This window comes from Rhinatrema bivittatum, chromosome 2 (assembly GCF_901001135.1).
Source record: "Rhinatrema bivittatum chromosome 2, aRhiBiv1.1, whole genome shotgun sequence".
NCBI lineage: Eukaryota > Metazoa > Chordata > Amphibia > Gymnophiona > Rhinatrematidae > Rhinatrema > Rhinatrema bivittatum.
The window spans coordinates 587885409-587904380 of record NC_042616.1 but is presented as its reverse complement, the minus strand read 5'-3'; the positions used below and the strand labels follow the sequence as shown (position 1 = coordinate 587904380).

The following is an 18972-nucleotide window of genomic DNA, read 5'->3' as shown; positions in this document are numbered from 1 at the left end:
TGCCTCCCGGTTTTTTGGGGATTAGAAAGTACCAGGAATATTTATTTATTTATTTATTTAACAACTTTTAATATACCGACGTTCGTGAGGCACATCACGCCGGTTTACAAGTAACTCAGTTAAAGGAGGAAATTACAATGAACAGGGGGCTGGGGATGGGAGCAGTCCAGAAAAGGGGGGGGGGGGGGGTAAGGGAGACAGGAAGAAGAGAGGGAAAGATAGGTAGCATGAGTGAGAGTATAAAACAACCGTTAACATAAGAAATAAAAGGAACTAATTTACAGAAAAAGGACTATTTACATTAGAGACAGTTGGCATAGGATTGATTATATCGGACAAAATTGAACAATTTTGTAAAATTGTAGGAAGATAAAATGGGGAGGGCGGGCAAAGGAGAGGCGAAAGGGAAAGCCTTGGGAGGGGGGGGAAAAAGGCCTTGGGAGGTGGGAAAGAAAGGGAAAAAAGGGAAAGCCTTAGGAGGGGCCTAGGCCTTGTTCAGAGTAAGATACTGGTTCTATTGCTCTGGACTGGAGGAGGAGGGAGATCTCCTGCTCCAGGAGTAGTGAGTGGTCGGATGTTCTCCATGCTGGTAAAGTTCGGGAGTCCAGTGGAATGGAGAGAAAGTTTAGGCGATAACCTTGAGAGATTATGGTAAGGACCCACTGGTCTGAGGTGATTGTGTGCCACCTGTTGTTGAAATAGCATAATCGACCTCCCACTGGTATGTGAGGCAGTGGAAACTGGCTGCTGCTCTCTATGCAGGAGTCAAAAACCGGAAGCAGGGCCCGGCTGAGGAGCTGCTTGCGGCTTTTGTTTACAAGGTTGACAAGACTGGGCCTTTTGGAAAGGTCTCGTGGAACCAGTCCTAGACAGTGGTGGATAGGACTTCTTTGGACGGAAGAATGACTTTTTAGTATCCTTCCTGAAAGGCTGTTTGGAGGAATACTCAGAGGGCATCAGAGAGAGCTGGCGAAGGGTCTCATGATGGTCCTTGAGTTCCATCACCGTCTGCTGAATCTGTTCCCCAAAAAGATTGTCTCCTATGCAGGGCAGATCAGATAATCTGTCTTGTACTTCAGGGCGTAAGTCTGAAGACTTAAGCCAGGCCCATCTTGCCGAAATAGCAGTTGCAGATACCCTGGAAGTGGTGTCAAAGATATCATAAGAAGATCTTATTTCATGCTTCCCTGCCTCAAAACCCTTGTGTACTAGGGTTAGAAATTGTTCTTGGAAATGCTGAGGCAGGGACTCTGCAAAGTCCTGTATCTACTTGAATAAGACCCTGTTGTACTGGGTCATATATAGCTGGTAGGAGGTAATCCGAGAGATAAGCATCGATCCCTGGAAGACATGCCGGCCAATGGCATTCAGGAATTTCTGTTCCTTACCTGGGGGAAAGGAAGGGTGGGGTTTTGATCTTTTTGCCCTTTTTTGGGCAGATTCTACAACCACAGATTGGTGATCCAGCTGAGGTTTCTGGAATCCTGGGGCTGACTGGACCAAATAAGCAGTATCAGCTGTTAGCTTCATGGACCCCTGGGCCGATCAGGACAGGGGATGGTGCGCTGTGAAGGATCACAGCAGGCGTCCTGACCGGGAGGCGGACTGGGCGAAGACTTGGGCAGTGAACCTAGGTGGAGCCCTATGCGACCAAGGGCTCGGCAGCGAAGTGGAGAATGGTAGATGCTGGGCCCAGGATTTGAAGACCTTCACCCTGGAGACCGGTACCCCCCCAAGAGGAGCTCGTAGGAGTCCGGCCGCTGGGACTTTTGGAGATTCGCCCTGGAAGCCAGAGCCCCCCCAGGAGGAGCCTGTAGAGGCCCGGCCGCTGGGACTTAGGAGACTCTTCGGGGCCGTAGAGAGAAGAACCGAGGAACAGCGAAGGTCCGCGATGGGATCCGGGAGCCAAGCCAAAGGAGCAGACGGAAGCGTAGTCAGGAATCAAGCCGGGTCAAAGCCAAGTGTCGGAATCAGCAGAACGCAGCAACTAGATAACAGGAGGGAAGCCTGTGGAACCTCGTTGCAAGGCAGGGAGTGTAGGGACTGCAGGGCTTAAGTAGCCCTGCAGCGTCTGACGTCACCAGCTGCTCCTGTCATTTCCCGCGCTGGCCCCTTTAAGTGCCGGGGCTCAGCGCGCGTGCGCGGCTAGGGGACGGGGCCAGCTGTGGGAGGACGCTGGCTGCTGCTACGGCGCGGCAGCACCATACTCGGGGCCTGCACGGCCTGAGGGAAGCTGGAGGAGGACCGAGGCCGGGGCACGGGAGGACGCCGGCTGCTGCTATGGCGCGGCAGCGCCGTACTCGGGGCCTGCACGGCCCAAGGGAAGCGGGAGGAGGACCGAGGCCGGGTCGCAGGTAGGCGGCGGTTCCGGGGCCGCCCCGGAATCGCAACATCAGCTTTTCTGTTGACTGGAGCAACAGAATCAGGGTGCTCCCAGTTCTTTTTGAGGAGATCCAAAAGAACCTGGTGCATAGGGATGGAGGTTATTTCCTTGGGAGCATCCAGGAATTCTAACAGCTCCATCATTTGATGCCTGTCATCTTGTTCAGTCTGCAATTGGAAGGGAACCAATTCAGACATTTCCTTCACAAAATTTATGAAGGATAGGTCCTCTGGAGGAGAATGCTTCCTGCTTTCAGTAGGAGAAGGTGGCGATGGCAAGTCATTGGTGTCTTGAGAAGAATCGTCGGTCCAGGTGTCATAGGGAACAGGACCTGCCCCTCTAGGAGCCTGAGAAGGATGGGACGATGGTATTCCTGAAGGTCCCGGTCTAGGTTCCGAAGGCATCGAGGGACGTGCTGGGGGCACCGATGAAGGCATGGAGGGTACTGGTGCAGGCATCAAGGGCATCGATGGATTGATCGGTGGCGCTGATGGGTGCATCAGCATCGATGGTTGAGGCATCGGAAGAACTCCTGATGGAGGAATGCGAAACGGTGTTTCCCCTCCCGATGACAGTGTAAGCGGGGAAGGCACCGGAGCCATCGGTGACCCAGGATCTATTGGTGGAAAAGGGGATAGAAGCGCTTCCATCTTCGAGAGCAGCGGTGCCAGTGCTGCTGGAATCGGATCGGTGGTCGGTTCCACAATCGGCACCAGTTTCATTGGCAGAAGAACTTGAAGTCTGTGCATCGCCTTATCGATGGCCTCCTGAACCATCTGGTCCAGTTCTTCACGGAGACCTGGAGCAAGCAGCCCCGGCTCCAGAAGGGAAGAAGGAGGCAGAGGCATAGCCGGAGGAACCACGTTAAAGGCGGAGTCGCGGCTCCTGATATCCATCCGGGTGAGAGTTCCCTCGGTGACCCGGTCACAGAAAGGGTCGGTGCCTTTTCTGGATGGGGTTTCTTCGATGGCGGCTCAGACGATGGCGAGGTCGAAGATTTTCCTTCCTCGATGGTCCGAGACTTGCGGTGTCTATGCCAATGTTTCTCTCTACGATCCCCTCTGTCATGAAGGGGAGTAGAGAAAGTTGAAGGCTGAGAAGTCATCAACGCCGGACGGTCACCAGCCAGTGCCCGAAACTGACGCGAAGTGGATGGTGCCGGTTCAGACGACGTCGATGCAATCAACGGCGTCTGAGTTTGAGAATGGAAGAGAACACTGGGAACACTGAGAGGAACACTGAGAGGAGAGGATCACCTTGCAGGTGGCTGAAAGGAATCAGTAAGTTTTTGCTTGGGACATTGTCTTTTTTAAAAGTATTGGGGCAAAGTTAACTATTTGGGAATATTATTTAGTGTGTTTGTGCCTTTAATAGTCAGAAAGGCAGTGAATAAACAAGTTAGACTGTTTGTATTTTTAAATAGTCAGTCAATAAGGTAGCAGTAGGTAGGCAGTGAATAAACAAGTTAGACTGTTTGTATTTTTAGTCAGTCAATAAGGTAGCAGTAGGTAGTGTGTTTATTTTTAAAAGTCTGCAGAACTGAGTGTTCTCCAGACTTTTAAAGAACTGAGTGTTTGTATTTAATACTAACTGAGTGCTTGTATCGAAAAAAAAAAAACCCAACCCATAAAGTAGCCAGAAGCTAGAAATAAGCTAGGAGCAGTGTATACCTAAGTAAAAAATTTGAATAGTTCAGCTCAGTTACTCACCTTGGAAAGGTGTTGAGGTAGTGTGAATGGGTTTGAATAGGGACCAACATTTGTTAATCAAGAGAGCAGTGAGTCACTCAGGCTGACTAACTGAAGTTAGACTGTTTGTATTTTAGATCACAAGAGGTCATGGGTTCAAAAGGAGAACGCATGAGTCTTGTTAAGACCAGAATAAGGTCCCATTCTGTGACAGGTGGCCGAATTGGTGGTTTAAGTTGAGTTAAACTTCTCATAAATCTAATGACAAGAGGATGTATGGATATTGGTGCATCTCCCATCTTGTTATGGTAAGCTGAGATTGCACTTAAATGTACTCTTACAGATGATGTCTGGAGACCAGAATCTGAAAGATGGCATAAGAAGTCTAGTAAAGAAGTTGTGGTGCAGGGGAAAGGGTCAATGTCCTTTTGCATGCACCACAAAGTAAACCTTTTCCATTTTGAAGAATAATTCTTTCGTGTTGAAGGTTTACGTGAAGCTATAAACACTTGAGATACATTGGTTGAAAGATTGAGTGGTTGTAAAATCAAGCTTTCAACATCCATGCTGTCAGGGATAGGGATTGAAGGTTGGAATGGCGCAGCCGACCCTGATCCTGAGTTATGAGAGTGGGAGCTACAGCCAGGCGAATTGGATCTCTGATCGAGAGGTCTAGGAATATGGGAAACCATACTTGTCGAGGCCAATACGGGGCTATGAGTATCATGGACCCCTTGTCCTATGTAGCTTCACTAGAGTTTTGGTTATGAGTGGTATTGGAGGATACGCGTATAGAAGGCCTGAGTTCCAAGGGCGAGCAAAGGCGTCCTTGGCTAGTTGGTGATTCTGTCTGTGCAGAGCGCAGAATTTGTCCACTTTGTGATTCAGGCGTGATGCAAAGAGGTCTATTGTTGGTTGTCCCCAACATTGAAATATCCTGGTCGCTACTAAGGGATCCAGGGACCATTCGTGTGGTTGGAACTGACGACTGAGTCGATCTGCCACTACATTGTGAATGCCTGCCAGATAAGTAGCCTGGAGAAACATTGAGTGTGTCAGGGCCCAGGCCCAAATCTGTGCAGCTTCTTGACAAAGGAGATATGAGCCCGTACCTCCCTGTTTGTTGATGTACCACATGGCTACTGTGTTGTCCATTTGGATCAGAACAGTCTTATGTGAAAGGCAGTCTTTGAAAGCATGCAGCACATAACGTATAGCTCGAAGTTCCAGGAAATTGATTTGAAAGGTTGCTTTGAGTTTTGTCAAAGTATCCTGGGTTTGGAGATTGTTTATGTGAGCTCCCCAACCCAAGGTGGATGCATCTGTAGTTAAAGTTATCTGTGGGACTGGTTGTTGGAAGGGCAAGCCCTTGCGCAAGTTGTCCCTCTTCGCCCACCAAAGTAGAGAGGAACGTAGCTGGTGGGTTACTTGAATTGGAGAGGACAGTGGTTGAATGGCTTGGATCCAAGTGATCTTAAAGTCCATTGAGTTACCCTCATGGCTAGCTTTGCCATAGGAGTGACATGAACTGTGGAGGCCATGTGGCCTAGTAAGGTTAGAAACTGATGAGCTGTTGCTTGTTTCTTTGAGTGAAGTGAGTTTGCCAATAGGGAAAGTGTGTCTGCCCGATCCCCGGGTAGAAAAGCTTTTGAAAGTATGGTGTTCAATTCTGCTCCTATGAATTGAAGCAGGTGAGATGGAATGAGATGGGACTTTTGATAATTGATGAGAAAACCCATGGAGTGAAGTTGAGTAATTGTTCGACTGAGAGAAGCCAGCGCTCCTTGTTGAGATTGACTTCTGATGAGCCAGTCGTCTAAATAGGGAAAGACATGGACACTTTCCTTGTGCAAGTGTGCTGCTATTACTGCCAGACATTTGGTGAATACTCTGGGAGCAGGGGCAAGTTTGAATCGTAGTACTCTGTACTAGAAATGTTGATGACCCACCATGAAGCGCAGATACTTGCGATGAGGAGGGAATATTGGAATGTGAGTGTAAGCGTCTTGACGATCCAGAGAACAAAGTCAATCTCCTGTTTGAAGAAGTGGAAGCATGGTGCCTAGAGAAATCATCCTGAACTTTTCTTTTTTCAGAAATTTGTTGAGATTTCTGAGGTCTAGGATGGGACGTAGGCCTCCTGTATTCTTTGGAATAAGGAAATAACGGGAATAGAATCCTCTGCCCTGCTGAGTCCGGGGCACCAGCTCTACAGCCCTAGCTCTCAGAAGGGTGGATAATTCTACTTGTAGATGGATTATGTGATTTTTGCTTAATGGAAAATGTTTTGGAGGAGAATCTTTTGGAATTGAGACAAAATTGAGTTGGTAACCTCGAGATATTATTGCGAGTACCCATTGGTCTGTTGTTATTTGTACCCAATGGTTGTAAAATGAGGATACTCGGCCTCCTACCGGTAGATCTGGTTGAGGGTTGTAGAGATGGCTTTGGTCTCTGGTGATGGCCTCAAAAGCCTGCAGCCGGTCCCGTCTGCAGCGGGGGTTGAGGCCTAGCAGCTCTAGGTTGCCTGGGCTGAGATCTTTGCTGTGACCTAGAAGATCTGCCTCTTGATGCTGGAGGGTAGTAACGCCTCTGTCTATAGAAGGGTCGTCGAGATTCCTTCCTTGGAGGTCAGCGAGATGATGGTGTGGCAGAATCCTGTGGAACTGGCGACAGTTGTCGCAGGGTTTCTGTGTGTTCTTTTAATTGTGCTACAGCATCTTTTACCTTAGAGCCAAAAAGGTTATCGCCCACACATGGCAAATCAACTTATTTTTCCTGGATCTCAGGCCTGAGGTCCGAGGCCTTAAGCCATGCCCAGCGACGCGCACTTATACCAGACCCCGCTACTCTGGAGGCCGTTTCAATATTATCATAAGCGGCCTGGACTTTGTGCTTGCCAGCTTCAAGTCCTTTGTGTATGATTGCTTGGGCTGCTTCTTGATATTGCTGTGGTAACGAATTTGAAAAATCTTGCATCTGTTTCCACAGGTTTCTCTGATATTGCATCATGTATAACTGATATGATGCAACTCCTGTGTTTAGCATGGCTCCTTGATAAATTGTCCTGCCCAGGGAATCCAAGAATCGATGATCCTTGCCTGGAGGAGTGGAGGAATGAGGCCTTATCCGTTTTGATTTCTTTTGTGCGGACTCCACAACAACTGATTGATGTGGCAGTTGTGCTTTCTGGTAACTGAGGACAGATTGTACCAAATAAGTGGTGTCCACTCTCTTATTTATGGATGGTACTGAGCATGGATGCTCCCAGAGTCTGTGCTGCAAGTCTAGGAGGACTTCGTGGACAGGTATAGCCATGACTTGTTTTGGAGGGTCCACGAATTGGAGGACCTCCAGTGTTTGCTGTCTAGCGTCCTCTTCAGCTACCAGAGTAAACGGTATGGTGTCCACCATATCCTGAACAAAATTTGTGAAGGATAAATCCTCCGGTGGAGATTTCTTTCGTTCTTCTGGAGGGGAAGGATCAGACATAAATCCTTCAGAAGAAGTGTCTGTATGCCTGTCATCCCAGGTATCATATGGATTGTCCTGATGTGGAGACATTGGAGAAGACCTTGGACGAGAAAGTCCTGAAGGACCTGGCTGTGGATCATCCAAAGGTATCCATCCAGGGACTTCTTCTCTTGGCTTAGATGGAGTTGATGGAAGAGCATTAACTATTTCATCAAATTTTTTCATTAGAAATTGGTACAGTGTGAATTCCGGATGTCCTGGAGCCCCAGGTGACATCGGCATCGATGGTATCGGGTCGGGCATTGGTGATGGAATCGGCATCGATGGTAGCCTCGGTATAGCCTTCGGCTGTGCTACCGGCATTGGTGCAGGCACCGGCATTGGCGGGATCGCCGGTATTGGTGCGGGCACCGGCATTGGTGCGGGCACTGACATCGACGTCTGTTGATCCTTCAAGGCTTGGAGCACCGCTTGACGGATGAAATCTGACAATTCCTCCGTGATAGCTGGTGCAGGCAGAGCAGCTACATGTGGTGGCGGTGAAGGTGTCGATGGTCCTCCCACAGGGCCCTGTGCAGGTTCGACGATTGGTGCTTCGACATGGGATGAAGGCCTTGGCGTCGAAGGCATTGGTGTTTCCTGGAGTCTAGGCCGTTTCGCGGTCGATTCCTCCGGAGAAAGAAGCGCCTCTGGTATCCATGGGTGTCGGTGCCGATGGCAATGCTTCGGACGGTGTTCGGTCACTGACTTCGTCGATGCCATCGATGGTGTCGGTGATGAATGGTCCCCCGACCCTTCCGGATGACGTTTTTTCAATATTATGCATTTGGAGACTCCGGCCGGAGACGATTGAGTCAATGTGGAAGGGGATGGCAGAAGTTGTAGATGGAATAAATGCTCCATCTTTCCTTGGCGGGCCTTTCTTCCCTTCGCGGTCATTTCTTCACACTTTGGACAGGTTGTTACGTCGTGTTTTTCTCCTAAACAAAGGACACACTCGAGGTGTGGATCTGTAATGGACATTGTACGATTACAGTTGGGACATTTCTTAAATCCTGTGGCCATATTTTTTCGTCGACAGTCGTCGATGAAAATGAAAGAAAACGTGAGAGGAAAAAATTTTACTCGAAGAGTAAAAAAGAGACTAAGATTTACTCACCAGCCGGTGGTAATCCGAGAGACCCCGATATGGGAGAGAATAAATTGTTTTTAAATCTGATTTTTAGTCAGACAAACTGTGAGAAACTCTCACACAGGCTCCTGCTCTGCGATGCCAACAGCAGTGTGGAAAAACGAAGACTGAAGGGAGACCCCTGTGGCTGAGAATTTCATGGCATGCTGGGCATGCTCAGTAGGCTCAGTGTGCCAGTCAAAAGTTTCTAGAAACTTTGACAGAAAGTTTTCCGTGCTAGGGCTCCGTCAGTGACGTCGCCCATATGTGAGGACTAGCATCCTGCTTGTCCTGGGATAATGATGCATACCAAACAGAAGAGAAATCCAGGTGGGAATCATATCTAGAGGCCTTTAGCTTGACAAACGTGCGACAAGGCAATGAAAAGCAATGGGAAAAGCCACTGGAATGCAAAAATGCACGAGGAGAGATATAACCAGCAGAAAATATGAGATGGCAATAGCTCTGATAAATCATATCATTGGAGAGAAGTCATTTACAGCAGTGCATTCAATTCTAGATGCTGCATCTTAAATAAGACAGACAATCTAGAGCAGTGGTTCTCAATCTGGTCCTCAGGACACACCCAGCCAGTCTGCTTTTCAGGATATCCACAATGAATATCCTGAAAATCACACTGGCTGGGTGTATCACAAGAACTAGAGTGAGAACCACATCTAGAGGAGAGATACCACAATGGTGCAGAGTCTGCATTATAATATAAGCACAATGAAGGGATATTTAAGGATCTAACTGTATATACTCTGGAGGAGAGAAGAATATGATAGAAACATTTAAATACCAGAAATGTAAAAATAATACACAAGTAGCAAGCATTTTTCAGTGTAAAAGAAATGATCAAACAAGGGGTCATAACATAAGGTTGAAATGGAGTAGATTCAGAAGTAACAAATATTTCTTCACTGAAAGGATGGTAGATGCATAGAAAAGCCTCCTAGTGGATACAATTGAAGCAAAAATGGGATCAGAATTCAAGAAAGTGTGAGATAAGTGCATGGGGTACTTATTAGAGGGGAAGTGAGAGCAAAGTGTGAGAATTTCCCTATTTTGATCTATGTTTATTTAAAAATATATATATTTTCTCATTTTGCTCAAAGTATGATAAAGTCGGATTTTATCAAATGTATTTCTTTCTTCATTTTTCCTCATTAAGATTAAACATTGCATACAGAATAAGATGGAGGACTATCATTGTGTTATATAACTATCTGTGACCTTTCTCACCAGAAGAGTGAAGTGATGAGTCTATCAGAGAGATCTGGAGAGACTTTTGCCAAGGCCAACCTGTCTAAGACATGTAGTTTTCAACTAATCTTGTTAAGATGACATACAGTATTAGGGATCTGAGAAAAACTGTGCAAATATTCCTTCAGTGTCATGCTTCCCTTCCAGCATGTACCATTTCTTAAATTCACCAGTCCTTGAATTCGCCTACCAGCAGCTGTGGGTAGGGGACAACGATTGTGCTTGGAAAGTGAAAAGAGATGAACAATGTAACTACATTATGTTTATGGTGTCATTGCTGGCTCTTACCTCTAACAAAGACATATGCACTATACTGGTCAAAGAAATCTCCCATCACCACTCGCAGTGTGTAGAGACCTTCATCCTCTTTGTTGAGATGAGTTAGGGTCAGGGAGGCACGTTCTCCACTCCAGTACATCTGAACCCATTTAGAGGGTGAAAGGAGAACTCCTAGAAATGCAAAGAATATTCCACTGTGAGGGGTGGCTGGCAGGATGCTGTTTAGACAGGGCAATTAACAGTGTGCACTGGAATTCTTGGACAATCCTACCCACAGTGGCCAAGTAAAAGCACTGGGAAAGAGAGAGAGAGAGAAAGAGAAAAGAGAGAGAGAGAGAGATCAGTGGCCCCATACCCAAGCATATGTTTTATTTTCTTCATAAATCCTTAAGCCAGATTCACTTCCCATGTTAATCAAAACTGCCAGGCAGTTTTAGAAACTGGAGCCCTCTATTTTCAGCCTAGAGATGATGCAGGAATGAACAAAGTGTTTTTTGTTTTACTGGTTTGCCTTATAGATGTTTGAGAATCTTGACGAGAAAGATAGGAGGCAGTAATTTAGTCACCAGAAATTCCATGGTTATTATTACACTCTGTGGGAGTTTATGTACTGAGCATTTTTCTCAAAGATGCAACATGGAAAAAACCTGTTACTACATTAGGCCCTATTTATTTGTTATTATTATAATATTATGTTAACATTATAATCTATAGACTGCTTTCCACTAAGAAAAGTTAAGATCATCACATTAATTTTATTAAAGCAGTGAAAACAGAGCGAGGATGTTAGGAAATTAGGCTCCTTCTGTCTAATCTGTGCACAACACATGCTTAGTACCGAACACAAGATAATGTGAGGCTAATGTAAAGATAATTAGTTCCTGCTTGATGTAAACATTAAATATAGCTGTGCTAATGGCATAAAATTGCACAGGCTTGCCGTGGTATACACTAAGGGAGGTAACGACACCTGCTCGCTAAAGAAACCCTTGATGTTCCCTCGGGTGTGTAATGAGCAACTGAATGAAAACGAAAAGTGGCCACATTACATGATCCCACGTGTGCCTCTTCTGGATCCAGAAAACACCTAAAGCCCATAGTATGGCAAAGGCTATCGGCACCATTTTGATTACTGGCAGCCGACAGCGAGATCTCTCCCGGAGCCCCGCTGGACCACCAGGGACAGGAGGGGCTACCGGTGTCATTTGCCATACTATGTCACAGGGGCCAACTGCAATTTTGCCAGAAGAAGGAGTGTCCCCCAAGACTTGCCAAAAGTCCCTGGTGGTCCAGCGGGGGTCCGGGAACGATCTCCTGCACTCGGGCCTCGACTGCCAGTAATCAAAATGGCGCCGATACCCTTTGCCCATACTATGTCACAGGGGCTACTGTTGCCATTGGTCAGCCCCTGTCACATGGTAGGAGCACAAGATGGTGCCGATGGACATGTGACAGGGGCTGACCAATGGCACCGGTAGCCCCTGTGACATAGTAGGTCAAAGGCTATCGGTGCCATTGTGATGCGAGGCAGGCCACACAGCCCGATGGCACGGAGGGACAAATCGCTTGTGGGACCCCGCTAGACCACCAGGGATGTTAGTAAGTCTTGGGGAGGGATCGGGATGGTGGTGGGGGGGGGTTGTATTTAATGTATTATTGTAAATTTTAATGCTTGGGGTGGTTTTTTATTTAAAAAAATAAAATGTGCCCCTCCCCCCGTACAACCCCCAAAAACAAATATTTCTCGTAGTTTGGGAAAAATCTGTTTCGGGGGGCGAGGCCCCCAAACCACGACGAATGCACATCTCTACTGTAGGACTAGCATCAGCCAGCTACAATAGCAATGCATTGCAAGTAAACACTCACCGTTTCTGTACCACTGGATCTCAGGCTGGAAGCGCTTAATGGTGGGGTGAATGACGACCGAGGCACCCAGGCTCATTGTCTCACCTTCTCTGCCAAAGGACACTCCAAACTTGTCAATAAAGTAGATATCAAACCTGGAACTATAGCCATATGGGGTAACACCAACTGTGTAAAGAAGAAAGAAAAAAACCACATTTGGCTTGTGCAGATCACCCGGCAGTAGTATGGGAAGCAGCAGCTTGGGCCAGTGCTGAGTATAAGAGAAGGGGGGGGGGGGGGGGGGGGAGGGACAGGCGATTGTGAACCTTGCGATCTGGCTGGGAGGCAAAAAAGGTGTGAGGTGCAGTTTCAGTCTTTCATGGGTCCTGGCAGACACAGAAGAAAGGAGTTGACTCCTGGTCACACTGAATACAGAGGGGGTCTACAAGGACAGAGAAGGCTTAGCATATTCCATTCTCTCTCGGGGAATGTTCTTCTTTCTGCAATATTTGTCTTTCTCTACCTTTCCAATCCTCTTCTCTCACTTCCTTAAAGTTGCAGGTCTCTCACTTAATAGTAAGAACTCCAACCACAATATTTTTCCTATTAGTGGAGAGGAGAGTCCCTGTTGAGTCCTGGGACATCAGATGTTTTTGGAAAAGGACATTCAGAAAATGGCATTTCTTATGACATAGACAGCCTTTTACATTACTTCTCTCATGAGCTACTTGTCTGCTGAGGGGACTGCTCTTAATATATCAGCTCATAGGAAAATGGACACAAGCTCTGTATTTAGGAAAAATGATGTCCTGTAAAAAGAGCCCCCTCCTTTTTCAAGCTTCTCCCATAGAATACTACAATAAAGATCTCAAAGTGGTTACTGAACAAGTCTGAACAGGAAAACAGGTTAGAAATAAGACAAATTTAAAAAATTCACATTCTATGTAGGGAGATATGCAGGGCTGGTGCCATTTTTTTTTTTTTTGCTGCTCTGTGCAAAAAATGACTGTGCTGCCCCCCAATTCATTCAGTGCCTGTTCCAGGCCCGTCAAATAAAGCCCAGCTCTGTCCTGACCAGATTGGTTTTCAGGACATACGAATGTATCTCGTGCATATTCATTGGATTTGGATTTTAGATTTAATTACTTGCCTTTCCAAATCTGAGCTCAAGGCAGATTACAAAATCAAGTGCAGTTGGTAGGTCCCTGCCCTAGAGGATTTACAATCTGAGTTGTGCCTGAGGCAATGGAGGGTGAAGTGACTTGCCTAAGTTCACAAGGAGCGACAGTGGGAAAAGTGGGATTCAAACACTGGCTTCGCTGGTTTTCAGCCTGCTGCTCTAACCACAAGGCTACTCCTCCATTCCTGAAAACCTAACTGGTTGGGAAAACTGTCAAGGACTGGGTTGCGGACCATTGCCTTAGGCAAAAAGATATCAGACCAGAATATTACAGAGCAGCTGCAAAACTACCTGATCTCTCTTTTTTGTTGTCCTGAGGTTTTACTAATATACCAAAGACATAGCAGCAGCCACTGAGGTTTGACTAAAACATCGGCACATTCACAGCTGCTCCAGCAGATGTTCGTATTGTTTTTATACAAAAAAAGTTCAACATAATAAAAAATACTGCAGATATCTATAATTAAAGTATCTTCCAAATGTCTGAGCCAGTGACACACACAAGAGTATTGAGTGTATATTGAAATATCACATATCCTTTTGGGGTGTTTTGTCTTTTTAGTGAGTCACATGCAGCCAGGCAGAACTTACAGCTAAGAGGCAGTGTGTGGCTTCCAGCATGAAAAGCAGTTATATCAAATTCGCCCTTATATCCTAGCAAAAAGAGAAAGAGGGAAGAATGATTCATACAGTGATGAATAAGAAGCCATCAGAATTCTTTGACCACATGCAGGTCAGTTTTCACATAGATTTCAAAGAAAATGTCTTGCAAACCTACTCTTTACCACAAGGGAAGCATAGGCAGATAGCTCTCCTTTAACATTCATGGCTGAGGCGCGATACTGAGCGGTGTCCTCAAAATCGCATCTGAAAGAATTACATATGTTGTCAATTACGCTGAAATGTTTCCAAAAGGCAGATTCCTGCATTTATTATTGTAACCAACATATCCTTTTAGCAGAGTATTAAACAAGTCATACAAATTATAGACCAGATTCCTTCCGTGGTGATTAGAAGAGATATTCCTTTTGATTCATTTCTTCTGCAAATTTGAAAGATGAGCATCACCCTAACCTTGTCAGCATGATTTCCCTACTGCCTTGATCGGCATAATGCTGGACGAGAGAGTTATTAGTGTTGCTTTGCTCTAAGAACAGTGTTTTCTTTATGTTCCTGATAAATTGCCCATTCCTGGGTGGGAAAACGGCCTGCCTCTTTCAAACTTTCCCATCCGTCACATTGCTTCAAAGACTTTTGTTCTACTGTAGGTTCTTACTTCATGACTCTCCTCCATAAACAGCAATGCACAATCATGATTCAGCAGCCTACTTACTAAACAATGTTAACATTGATCAAAAGCCTGCATTAACAGCTAACGCATAATGCACTTATGTTAACGGTAATGCAGATGTTTCCCTATTAATGCGGATTTTCATGTAAAATTTTAAATCAATCAATATACAAAATGATACTATTCAGTTCATTTACATTTTATACAGATTGAGTTGCCCTGAAAAATTTGCCTGTAACGCCTGTAGGGGTGCAATTAAAGTTGTTGTGCTAAAAGCATAAGTCAATGCACATTATTGCAGGGCTTTAATGTGCTATTCACAAAGGGCCGGATTTTCAAAAGGCCCGGCGACTCACGTAAAGCCCCGGGACACGTGTGATTCCTGGGGCTTGCAAAAAGGGGTGGGGAGGGGCGGGGCGGTGCGGGGGGCGGGATGGGGCGGGGTCAGAGGCTCCCGGCACAGCGGCCATTTGCCACTGTGCCGGGGATCTCGTGCCGGCAGTTGGCTGGCACATGCAACGTACTTCAGACCCAGGGCTGAAGTAAGTTTTAAAACAAACAAACAAACAAAAAAAAAAAGACGAAAAGGTAGGGGGAAAGGGCGGGGGAGGCAGGGGAAGGGAAGGGAAGTAGGGGGAAGGGATTTCGGAGGGGCCTGGGAGGGAACGGGGGAAGGAGGTGGCTTGGCACAGGCTCTGCACATGCAAGGTGCACAATTGTGCACCCCCTTGTGAGTGCCAACCCCCAATCTTATAATATGCGCGCGCCTCTGAAAATCTACCACAAAGAGTGTAAGTCTTTAGTAATGCATGTTAAATGAACAGCAATAATACACAGGAACAATGTGCATTATTGACTCTTGAGCACTGCTAGCACCATTTAGTAAGTAAGCCCCTCAGTGATATTTGCATTCAGCATGAGAGGAATTAAAAAAAAATGTGTCACACCATAATGTAATGCTGTCCTTATGTTTCACATTTATAATAAGCTGTGAAGGAGGTGAGGCCAGATGATATCACAAACAACATTATTTGTGACACTTTCAGAATATCAAGGATTCTTTCACCAAAGCACCTTTCAAAATAGAGAGGTGATACAATTAATTAATAACCATCTGCACAATGATAACTGGAGAGAAAAGAGACCAAAATTTCACATTGGTTTGGTGCGATATTTTTTCATATACAAATATACAAAATAAGTAGAGAAACAGACTTTCCATTCTTGTGCAATGGAAGAGTGGAACTGTCATTCTCCTAAATAAGAGAATTTGTATGCAGAATGAGAAGTTGGGGGGGGGGGGGGGTGCCAACCTAAGCCTAACAATCCAGCTGTGTTAACAGATTCCCAGTACTTTCTAATATGATAGCTAGACGGCCAACAGATAACCAGAGATTTATACATTCTCCATCTGTAAGGGCAAAAATATAGATGGAGCAGCTTTTAAACTAGAATAATGGGGAAAGCCGACAGTCACTCAGCAGCGCATGGTTCAGAGGAATGTATCTTTGAAGGATACTAATGAAACAGAAAGTTAGGGCATCCCAACAGAGAGGTTCTAATAAAAGCAAACATAGTCCATGTGCCTAAAAGAATCACCAGAGCTAAAGAACTCCAAATTATCCCTATCAACTGCAAAGCAGGTTGTTAATACAAACAAAAAACACACTTTCAAATGTCTGTATGCCAATGCCAGAAGTCTAAGAAGTAAGATGGGAGAGTTAGAGTGTATAGCAGTGAAAGATGAGATTCACATAATTGGCATCTCAGAGACTTGGTGGAAGGAGGATAACCAATGGGACAGTGCTATATCAGGGTACAAATTATATCACAATGATAGGGAGGATCAACTTGGTGGGGATGTGGCCAGGGGGGGGCTCAAGGCAATGTGATGCCTGAGGTGAGGATCACATGCTGCCCCCCAAATTTAAATAAAATACTCCCCCCACTCTCCTGACATCCCCAAGACTCCTGAAAACCCCTGATGGTCCAGCAGGGGACAGGGAGTGATCTACCGCTTCCAGGCTGTCGGCTGCCACTAACCAAAATGGCGCTGGTGGCTTTAGCCCCTACCATATGACAGGGGCTGCCGGTGCCATTGGCCAGCTCCTGTCACATCGTAGGGGCAATGGACGGCCCATGCCATTTTTAAAATGGTCTTCCATTGCCCCTACCATGTGATAGGTGCGGGCCAATGGCACTGGTAGCCCTATCACATGGTAAGTGCTAAAGGCCACCAGCAGATCACTCACAGACCCCCCCCCCCCCCCCCGCTGGACCAGCAGGAGTTTTCTTGAGTCTTGGGGGAGTCGGGAGGGTGGTGCAATTGGGGGGGGGGGGGGGGAGGCAGGGACTGGGCAGAATTTAGAAGGGCACTTTTTGCTGCTTCAAAATTATGCTGCCAGAAGCAGCCACCTGATCTTGCCTTATTATAGAACCGCCCATGGGTATGGCAATTTATCTCCAGGAGGGTACAGAGACCAACAGGATAAAGATCATACAAGAGACTAAATGCTCAGTAGAATCTATATGGATAGAAAGAAATCCCATGTGTGTTGGGTAAGAGTATAGTGATAGGAGTATACTACCGTCCACCTGGCCAAAATGGTCAGACAGATGATGAAATGCTAAGAGAAATCAAGGAAGCAAACCAATTTGGCAGTGCAGTAATAATGAGAGATTTCAATTACCCAAATATTGACTGGGTAAATGAAAGATCAGGACATGCTAGAGACAAAATTCCTGGATGGAATAAATGACAGCTTCCTGGAGCAACTGGTTCAGGAACCAACGAGAGAGAGAGAGAGCTATTGTTGATTTAATTCTTAGTGGAACGTAAGATTTGGTGAAAGAGGTAATGGTGGTGGGGCCACTTGGCAATAGTGATCATAACCTGATCAAATTTGAATTAATGACTGGAAGGGGGACAGTAAATAAATCCATGGCTCTAACACAAAATTTTGAAAAGGGTAACTTTGATAAAATGAGGAAAATAGAAAAAAACTGAAAGGCGCAGCTGCAAAGGTTAAAAGTATACAACAGGCATGGGCATTTTTAAAAAAATGCAATCTTAGAAGTATAGTCCAGATGTATTCCACGCATTAAGAAAGTTGGATGGAAGGCAAAACGATTATCAGCATGGTTAAAAGATGAGGTGAAAGAGGCTATTTTAGCCAAAAAAAATCCTTCAAACATTTGAAGAAGGATCCATCTGATGAAAATAGGAAAAACCATAAGCATTGTCAAATTAAGTATAAAACACTGATAAGGCAGGCTAAGAGAGAATTTGAAATGAAGTTGTCTGTAGAAGCAAAAACTCATAATAAAAACTTTATTAAATATATGCAAAGCAAGGAACCTGAGAGGGAGTCGGTTGGACTGTTAGATAACAGAGGGGTTAAAGGGGCTCTTAGAAAAGATAAGGCCATTGAAGAAAGACTAAATGAATTCTTTACTTCTCCAGTAATGGAGATGGTTTTCAAGGGTGATGAGTCAGATGAACTGAACCAAATCACTATGAACCTGGAAGATGTAGTAGACCAGATTAACAAACTAAAGAGTAGCAAATCACCTGGACCGGATGGTATGCATCCCAGGCTCTGAAGGAACTACAAAATGAAATTTCAGATCTATTAGTTAAAATTTATAACCTATCATTAAAATCATCCATTGTACCTGAAGACTGGAGGGTGGCCAATGTAAACCCAATATTTAAAAAGGGCTCCAGGGGTGAACCAGGAAACTATAGACCAGTGAGCCTGACTTCAGTGCCGGGAAAAATAATGGAAACTATTCTAAAGATCAAAATCACAGAGCATATAGAAAGACATGGTTAAATGGGACACAGTCAACATGGATTTACCCAAAGAAAGTTTTGCCTCACATATCTGCTTCATTTTTTGAATGGGTTAATAAACATGTGGATAAAGGTGAACCAGTAGATGTAGTGTATTTGGATTTTCAGAAGGCGTTTGACAAAGTCCCTCATGAGAGGCTTCTAAGAAAACTAAAAAGTCATGGGATAGGAGGCGATGTCCTTTCATGGTTTACAAACTGGTTAAAAGACAGGAAACAGAGAATAGGATTAATTGGTTAATTTTCTCAGTGGAAAAGGGTAAACAGTGGAGTGCCTCAGGGATCTGTACCTGAAACAGTGCTTTTCAATATATTTAAAAATTATCTGGAAAGGATTATGATGGGTGAGGTAATCAAATTTGCAGATGATACAAAATTATTCAGAGTAGGTAAATCATAAGCAGATTGTGATAAATTATAAGAGGGCCTTGCAAGACTGGAAGATTGAGCATCCAAATAGCAAATGAAATTTAATGTGGACAAGTGCAAGGTGTTGCATATATGGAAAAATAACCCATGCTGTAGTTACACAATGTTAGG

General features: G+C 45.4%; 1 protein-coding gene across 4 annotated transcripts in view; it reads right to left on the bottom strand.

The window, feature by feature from the left end:
• MYOM1 (myomesin 1) overlaps positions 1-18972 on the bottom strand; it is a 326724-nt gene that overhangs the window by 187555 nt on the left and 120197 nt on the right. For all 4 annotated transcript variants that reach the window (XM_029591071.1, XM_029591066.1, XM_029591067.1 and 1 more), the window contains 4 exons: positions 14065-14153; positions 13878-13940; positions 12128-12292; positions 10271-10432 (listed from right to left, as the gene is read on the bottom strand). In XM_029591071.1, coding sequence (XP_029446931.1) covers positions 10271-10432; positions 12128-12292; positions 13878-13940; positions 14065-14153 — 479 coding nt within the window. The remainder of the gene's footprint in view (positions 1-10270; positions 10433-12127; positions 12293-13877; positions 13941-14064; positions 14154-18972) is intronic.